This window comes from Melitaea cinxia, chromosome 24, assembly GCF_905220565.1.
Source record: "Melitaea cinxia chromosome 24, ilMelCinx1.1, whole genome shotgun sequence".
NCBI lineage: Eukaryota > Metazoa > Arthropoda > Insecta > Lepidoptera > Nymphalidae > Melitaea > Melitaea cinxia.
This window is the reverse complement of record NC_059417.1, coordinates 8,629,238-8,638,305: the sequence shown is the minus strand read 5'-3', so window position 1 is coordinate 8,638,305 and position 9,068 is coordinate 8,629,238. Positions and strand designations below refer to the sequence as shown.

Genomic DNA, 9,068 nt, shown 5'->3' with positions numbered 1-9,068 from the left:
GGTCTTGGTCTTGCGCTCCCAGTCTTGGTCTTGGTCTTGGTCTTGCAGCAAGAGTCTTGCAAGTCTTGCAAATTACCTATTAGTCTATTACTATTTATTAAAGTTTACTTTAAATCTTAGAAAAACGTATTAGAATTGGAACATAGTGAGCTTGAATTAACATAGCCATAGTAAAGATCAAGCAGATTAATAAATAACTGAAGATTTGATAAGAAATTCGAAAAATCAACTGACCTATATGTCGTTTTCCATGGAAGTAACTGTTTCTTAATAAACATTTATGATTTATAAGCTTACATTTGCTAAAACATGTAAAAAAACAAATTAATTACAATAACTTGACTGTATTTTAAAGAACAATACTTATCTGTCTAGAAAGAGATTGAACCCTCAACTTATAAGAAATTTAATAAAAGAGTTTTACGATTTATCATTTATTTGAATAAAAAATAAAATACAACACAAATCAACAGCTTTATCATTAGGTTATGATACTTTATATCAATTTTTTTGACCGAGAATTAATACAAAGTAACCATCTGGCTGACTCATCACTTAACCTATTTCTATGTTTTCTAATTACTAATGATGCTTTAGAAAATAACCTCTCAGCAGGTACTGAAGTTGCAGGTATTGAGAGAAAATCACGGGCCATTTTCGATAAAATCGAATACTCTGTCTCATGCGTCCTCCACCAATCTAAAATGTCTTCCGAGCTGGCAGTTCTTGGTTTTCTCAGGTACTCCTCCAACTCGTCTATCACTAAGCCTTGAAGACAAGATCCAGATGACGTCGAGGGACATTCATAGAGTTTATCAAAGTCTATTACGTCTTCATCTTCATCACATACTTTATTTTCTTTTTCTGGTAATTCCAGAGATTTGTTCAGTGAGTGTAGACTTTTATATTCTTCATAAAGTTCATTGAACTTGCGCAGACTTTCTGTTTTAAGTTGCTTCCCCCACATTGTCAGGTCAAAAGTCTGAGCCTTATGCCTTGGGTCTAAAATTAAAGAAGTACAATAAATCCAGTTGCTCTTCTTGTAATGTTTAAGCATTTTGTCTCGAGCTGCTTGGAAAGCTAGAATGAGCCTTTCATCCACTTCAGATCGATTAGGTTTCTCATCTAACTGTTTTACCATGGATTCAATTTTATCTAGCAAGAGATTGAATGATACAATGACTAGCGGTAATGTAACATATTTGTCTCCACCAAGTTTTGTACTTAAAAGTTTAAAGTTTATTAGAAATTTATGTAATTTTTCGAGTACCTGCCATTCATTAGCTGTGATTTGAAAATAATTTAATTCGGTGACAGAACTGCACAATATGTCAATGCCCGCTCTCACTTTTAAACCAAATCCAATCATATCATGTGTGGAATTCCATCTCGTTGGACAGTCAAGAATGGCATTTAGATTTGATGGCACGCCAGCTGCTTCACAAGCAGGTACTTCCGAAAAGCGGCAAATTTCTTTGAGAAGTAAGTACAAAACCTTTGATGCCGCATTATCAAAGTGCCGATGGTTAAAACATAACTATGCATGCACTCAGTTTGATTTTAATAGATATTTTTTTATTCGCTATGTTTATGGTATTAGTCGTAATGCGCATAGGTCCAGTTTTTCATATTCTTTGATACAGTTTTTTGCGTCTCATAGAATTCCTAAGCGTACCTACCTATACACCGAACTGTTACACCTAACTACTCAGTGAAATAGCGCCAAGTCCTAGCTGCAAGACGCAAGAGTCTTGCAGGCTATGTCTTGTTCTTGCTCAAGTCTTGCACGGTCAGTCTTGGTCTTGGTCTTGCTAAAAATACGCGGTCTTGTTCTTGGTCTTGGTCTTGCAAAAACGCAAGAACAAGACCAAGACTGCAAGACCAAGACTGAATTTGGGCAACACTAGTCACCACGCTGGGCACGCGGGTTGGTGACTGCAGGGCTGGCTTCATCACAACAAAGACGCTGCTGCCCGTCTTCGGTCTGTGAATTTAAAAGCCAGCTGTAGGTTCCCCATCGGTCCTATCCCGCCATCGGTCGGTTTCAATAGTTCGTTCCAAGGTGGTAGTGGAACTGTGTTATTCCTTAGTCGCCTCTTGCGACACCCACGGAAAGAGAGAGGGTGACTAAATTCTAGACTGCCACACAGCATTTTTTGATGAAAACATGAATAACATGAAAAAAAGTATAGTTTTGTTTCTTATAAAACAGTCTATGTTACATAAAGAAGTGATGTAGTCTGTAAAACTTTGCGTTATGACACGTCTTAAAAGAACATTAAGTCATAAATATTATGAATAATATGTTTTTAATTTAAATATATAAAGTTATGTCCACAGGCTTATAATGCCCGTGCTTTTGTTATTCCGATTTTTATTTTTGTTAGTGATCGTTTACTTGGTACACTTACTGTAGCTTACATTAAGAAAACTAATCATACTATCTTAGTATCCCTAATGCAGACGTGAGTCCACCGACCAAAATTATTATCGTTCGCTATTTTGAGTTCCCGATGTTTATATATTATGTCAAAAATCGAACCGCTATAGTCACGGTCACGTAATGATCACGGTTGCGTCTTGATCTCGGTGGTATCATGATCACGGTGGCGTCATGGTCATAGTAACGTATTGATCCCGGGTGCGCCATGAAAGTTTTTGGTAATCATCTGCAATTTGCCTGCTTTAATATGTTCTTTCTTTCTTTCCAGTAACCATCAGCGGCGGTCACCGTCGCTAATACTACAATGCGATCGTTGTTAGCGTACTACGCTGACGCAGTGATGTCGGCAGCGGCGCGCGGGGCCGGCTGTGCGCTCGGCTGTAGCGGGCGAGGCGACTGTATGAACGGCACTTGCCTCTGTGAGATTCGATACTCGGGGGAGGAGTGCGCTGGGCCCAACTTGCCTTACCATGCCTGTGAGTATTGATATTGCCTCTGTGGTAGTGCGTCATTTGCTCCAGTAGGTTGCGCGTTTCCGATCTTATCCCTGACCCTCCCAAGTAGCTGTAGCACCCTACTAACTACAGGATTGCTATGACCTAGTTCCAGTAAACAGCCTTGGCCTCAAACTTCCGAAAGATGATTTTAGATGAAGACAATATTAAGAGTATATAGAGCAATGAATATTGTTATTGGTATGGGTGGTACTATAATAGTCGGTGCTAATCTTGAGCGCTGACCATTCTGACATACATAAGCGGTAAAATTTTTAGACCAATCAATCTAATCCAATTTATTTTTCACGTCGAATGACTTCGTGCGAATCCTACGCGAGTGTGGTTAGTAATCCAATGTCAGGCATTAATGCTGAGCTCAGAGTACAGGAAGGGGCAATTTACGAGTGATTTATCTGTCTACTGTTTTTTTATCTGATTGTTTACTGCACTGACAGGAGTATTCTAGTACACAGACTGATTTGTAATTCTGATGCTAGATAATCGTCAAATACGTATATCTCTATCTGGTCTTCAGATTTTTGAAACGTATGTGATGAGGTAGATGATGCGAACATTGAATATTTGATTTTCTTATGTATTAAATTTTTTAAGATTTATTCGAAAAGAAGGCATGGAAGTTGTGTTTGTGTTATTTTTCGGTCTGTGTATTTCTGTTTGTGGCTTTTTAAATAACTACATTTTTTCTTATCAGAAGTGCTTTGTGCACCAATTTTGATTAGCTCAAAGAAATTCCTTACTTATTTTTATCTGTAAGATGTCGTAAGTGATAAGCTATCATTGCACATTTGTTATAAACCCTGTAAGATATTGTATTTCTTTGTGAAAAATTAGTGAATAAATAAAATCTATTCCATTCCCCTTTCCAGGTATCGGCGGAGTATTCCTCATGGTTGCCTTCGTCTGCGCGGTTCAGCTCACGATCTGCATCGTAACCGAATACAGGAAGCTGAAAGCGCCCACGTTCCTCAGGGCGTGTAAAGTCACAACACAAAAGATGCTGTATCTTGTAGCGTTTCTCGCTTCTTTGATACGCGGTGCTTACTTTGTTTCGCCGGTGAGTTGCTCTTCAACTAACTTAACTATGAGTAGTTACTCATATATATATATATATATATATATATATATATATATATATATACATTTTTTTTTGTAAAAGATATTAATAAAAAACCAAAAACTTGCTTTTTTTAATTTTTCACATGAATTTCGAGGCTATGTGAAAAAAGTGTTAAAACAAAAGTTGTCGATCTTTTTATTACCTACAACTTTGCCATTTAACTTTTGTCCATAGGACTTGTAGTTTAGCCGGAAATCTAGATAAACTGTTTTTTTACCCTTAAACCACTTCCCGACCTCAGATCGCCCATAATTTATTTTACCTTTCATTTTCGTTGTATTCTCTTCCTTTTATAATGGGTTTCATCCTATTTTAATAACTACTCATAATTTTCAAAGGCAAATAAAAGCATTGGTCTATTGTTAATTCATGAATTCTGAATATAATAGTTGCGCCTCGCGGTTTCACCTGCGTTATTTCCGCTCCCGTGGGAATGTCCGGATAAAAAAGTAGTTACGTGTTACTCTTCATCTCCAGCTATCTACGGTATAAACTTGGTAAAGTTTCATTAAAATCAGAGTAATATGTTTTACGTGAAAGAGTAACAAACACATTATCCACCCCTACAAAGTTTTGCATTTATGATATAAGTAGTTATAAAAACAAATATATTCTGTTTTCAGTCTGCATTCCAAGAGGGTTGGGCGACAAGTCTTCTGTCAGCCTACTATCCCTTAATGATGTCGGGATCATCCCTTATCGTCTGCTTCTGGGCAGAGGTGAGTTTGAAGTTTTCCTTTCACGTAAATTAACTTCACGAGAAGGTGTCGTGAGCAAACTGGTAAATTTCACAGTTAGATATTAGGTTGACGACATCATTTACATAGGTTAAATAATGCAATGGGCAAAGTACGGAGCCCTGCGCTGTTCCGTCTAATACTCGCACGTTTTTACTGGTAACATTGCCAATCTTCACCACATATGATCTATTATTAGATAGTCTTCATACCAATTGTTTAACACCCCTGTATACCACAGTCATTAAGTTTCTCGATAAGAATGTCATGTTTTAGCGTGTCGAAGGCTTTACTACAGTCAATAAATACTACCAGGACGTGTTTTTTAGCGTTGAGGTATTTATAAATATTATCCGTAAAATTTGAGAGTAATTTGGATGAGCTTGTCCCTGATTGAAATCCAAATTGTTTATTTGTTATTATATCGTGATCTTTATAGGAGTGAATTTGTTTTGAAATAACTTTTTCAACTTAACACACCGGCGTATTTAGCGGAAAACAAAAAAAAAGTTCCATAATTAAAAAAAAATATGGTTTTATTTTAAAATCTACTTACTACACTTCTTTTGTTATTTTGAAGTTTCATTTGTTTTTCTTAAAATGAGATCACATTAAGAACAGATTTTGCGAGTAAAGGCTATTTGTGAAAAATGGTACATTTTTGAACTTTTCATGTAACCGGGAAAAGTGAAAATTAATATTAAAATAACAATTAATTAAATTAGAAAAATGGTGATTAATATCACGTATTTCCTCCACGTGCTCTTATTAAAGTTTCTACTCGTCTAGGCATACTGAGAATGATGTTATCGATGGTCTCCTGGGATAGTCTCCGCCATTCCTCAACTACGGCGATTCGCAGTTTACCCACGTTGGCAGGAGCTGGAATTCTGGACTTAACTTTTCTTTTCAGCAAGTCCCAAACGTGCTCGATTGGGTTCATATCTGGTGATCTCGCCGACCACTCCATAACAGTGATATTCATATCATTAAAATAAGCTTGAGTTACCCGAGCGGTATGCGGCCGAGCATTATCCTACATAAAAACAAAATCGTCACCGATATATGGGGCAAACGGTACGACATTTTCTTCTAAAACTTCTCTGATATAGCAGTCTCCAGTCAGACTCCCTCTGTCAATCACTACCAAGTCTGTGCGAGCTCCCAAACAAATGCCCGCACAAACCGTTATTGATCCACCACCGTATGCAGTTTCAAAATTTGTCTGAATGTATCGTTCTCCTTTGCGTCTGTATATTCTTTGCCTGCCGTCAATTTGATTTAAGAGAATTCTGCACTCATCACTAAACTATACCTTACTCCATTGGTCCGCGTTCCAAAGTCGATGTTCCTGAGCAAAAGTTAACCTGTTTCTACGATGATTTACCTCGAGCCTTGGAGCCTTGGCGGGCACAAATGAACCCAAACCAGCTTCTTCGAACCTTCTTCGTATCGTACGCTCACTTACGGTTACACCCCGTACTGCTTCTAACTCATGTCGGGCTTGGACGGCTGTCAAACGGGGGTTCCTACGTACACGAAGCCGAATGAAACGATCATCCCTACTCGAAGTGCGTCTTTTTGTTCCTTGTCCTGCTCTTCTCACATAAGTACCGGTCTCCCTAAACCGTTGGATACTGCGATGGATCGTTGAAACTGATCGACGAAGATCTCTGGATATCATTCTGTAGGTTTGACCATTTCTTCGCATTTCGAGTGCCCTGGCAATCTCCGTTGGGGTTAAGTGTGGATATCATTCTGTAGGTTTGACCATTTCTTCGCATTTCGAGTGCCCTGGCAATCTCCGTTGGGGTTAAGTGAGGCATAATTCAGTCCTCAACTCCAAAAAGATACGCGATTAAAAAAAAAAACTAACAAAAAACAGTATTTCTATGAAATTTTAAATCAAACTCAGAAGGAAGAAATACTCGAAGTTTGCTCCAGATAAGGTGTATTTAAATAAAATTAAAACAATTGCATAAAATGTGATGTTCAGTTGTTTTCTTAATTTGAAAATATTTCTTTTTAAATTAAATGACGTATAAGCCAGCCAGCAACCTTATATGATACTGATATCGAACCTTTATTTTATGTTCCGCTAAATATGCCGGTGTGTGTATTTTATCTATTGTAGAAAGTATGGTAATTTTTTTTTTTTTTATGTCACTAGGTCAGCAAACAAGCGTACGGCTCACCTGATGGTAAGCGATTACCGCAGCTTATAGACACCTGCAACACCAGAAGCATCGCAAGCGCGTTGCCGACCCAATCCCCAATCCCCCCAGGAGCTCTGGTCATCTTACTCACCAGCAGGAACACAATACTGCCTGAAAACAGTATTATTTTGCTGTGATCTTCTGTAAGGTCGAGGTACTACCCCAGTCGGGCTGCTCCATATTTTGAGCAGGAAATTCCTGCTGTGCCCTACCTCAGTTAAAATATGGCGATAGTTGTCATAGACACCCTGGCTTCCTTTTTTGTGTATAGGCCTTACTATTCCAGTCTTTAGTTCATGAGGATAAATACCTTGTTTGACAGCTGTGTTAATAAAATGTGACAGTGGTTCTGCAATTTCAGCGTTTATAATTTTTAGATCTTGTGCTCTGATTTTATCTATACCTGGTGCTTTGTGGTTGTTTAATGATTTTATTTCTTTCATGACTGATTCAGCTGCTACTTTTTGGTATCTATGGCATACATTTTTAGACAAGACATATGATTTTTTATCTAGTAATCTAATATTACACTTTGGAACAATTTTATTTACACTGTTGGCAAAAGTGTCTGCTTTATCGGCAATATTATCAATTGTGCAATCGTTATTTAGAAACGCGTTTAAAATTATTGTATCGGCAAGACTTTTTGATCTACCCGCGATTTTGTTTAGTATTTTCCATAGTGTTCGTAGATTATTTTTATTATTATTTATATCGTTATGAATTTTTAGATTTTTAGTTTTAGTTATTAATTTATTTGCATAGTTTCTAGATAAGTTGTACTTTTGTTTTAATATTTTATTGGTTGGATCTGAGAACCATTTTTTGAACAATTGATTCCTATTTTCACATGCCTTTATGATACTGTTATTTATCCAGTGACTGCTAAGTCTATTTTTATTAGCACTTATTTTGAATTTTATTGCTGCTTTATCATAACAATTATGAATATTATTTATTATAATCTTATAAATTTTTAAAGGACATATCATTTTTTTACCGGTTGCCAATCTATATTTTTTAGGTTTGTATTAAGAATGTTGTACTTGAACGGTTTATTATTTTTCCGAATAATAAAAAATAAATTTAGTTTAAAATATTTTTAACGTCAATCTAACCCGGGGGGGGGGGAGCTCCCGTAATAATTAATGGATGCCCCCTTATACCGCAATTATCGAATTGTAAATATGTTTATATATTAAGTGATAATTTTATATTTCAATAAGATTAGTAATTATTTTTATCAAAGTTATAATACAAGACATTAGTTTGAAGAGCTCTATAACGTCTAATAATAAAGTGCCACTGTTTTATCAACGTGTTGAAAAAACGCATTTTTATTAATTAAGATTGTTTAATATAGAGAATTATTAAAAAAACTAATATAATAGCTGAGATAAAACGACAATATAATGATAACAATTAACGAATATTCGTACTGCTATGAACAAGATGTTATCATGTTTGCCTTTCGAGTAATGGATAATGTTTTTCGTCATAAATAAGACAGTTCAGATAAAAAGATTGTTGTTATTGTACCTCTGTTAAACTTGGCTATAAGAAGCGACATCTGTTATCTGGCGTCAGAAAACTAGACTTAACCTCATAGTATATTGCTAGATCGATTTCTAGCCTGTACAATTGAGCCCTAGATTTTTTTAAATTGTTGTCAAAATTACACTTTTTTAGTTTTTAAATATGTTGATTTGGCTATGAACGCCATCTACAATGATTGAACTAAACTATATGCATGGTTTTTTTATTGAATAACGTTTTGAATGTACTATTGAAGTATGAGATATTTTCGCTAGATGTCGCTAGTAATATTTTATAATATAAAATGTAGATGGCGCTATAAATTTTTAAGATGCTATTTTGTACAGATTAGAATAAAAAAAGAATAACGCCTATCATTGGGAGTATTTAAAATAAGAGCAGTAAATCGTTTTATTGTTAACATTTAAATTGAATGATTTCCGTGTTTAATGGCGACAATAAAAGTTACTATTAGAAGTGGTTAGTAAAAATATATTAGCG

General features: G+C 36.0%; 1 protein-coding gene across 1 annotated transcript in view; it reads left to right on the top strand.

Annotated features, from left to right (window-relative positions):
- Positions 1-2,761: 2,761 nt before the first annotated feature.
- The window catches only part of LOC123665373, a 79,293-nt gene continuing 72,986 nt past the window's right edge, over positions 2,762-9,068 (top strand). The window contains exons 1-3 of the mRNA XM_045599686.1: positions 2,762-2,919; positions 3,828-4,015; positions 4,702-4,797. Coding sequence (XP_045455642.1) covers positions 2,784-2,919; positions 3,828-4,015; positions 4,702-4,797 — 420 coding nt within the window. The 5' untranslated portion in view covers positions 2,762-2,783. The remainder of the gene's footprint in view (positions 2,920-3,827; positions 4,016-4,701; positions 4,798-9,068) is intronic.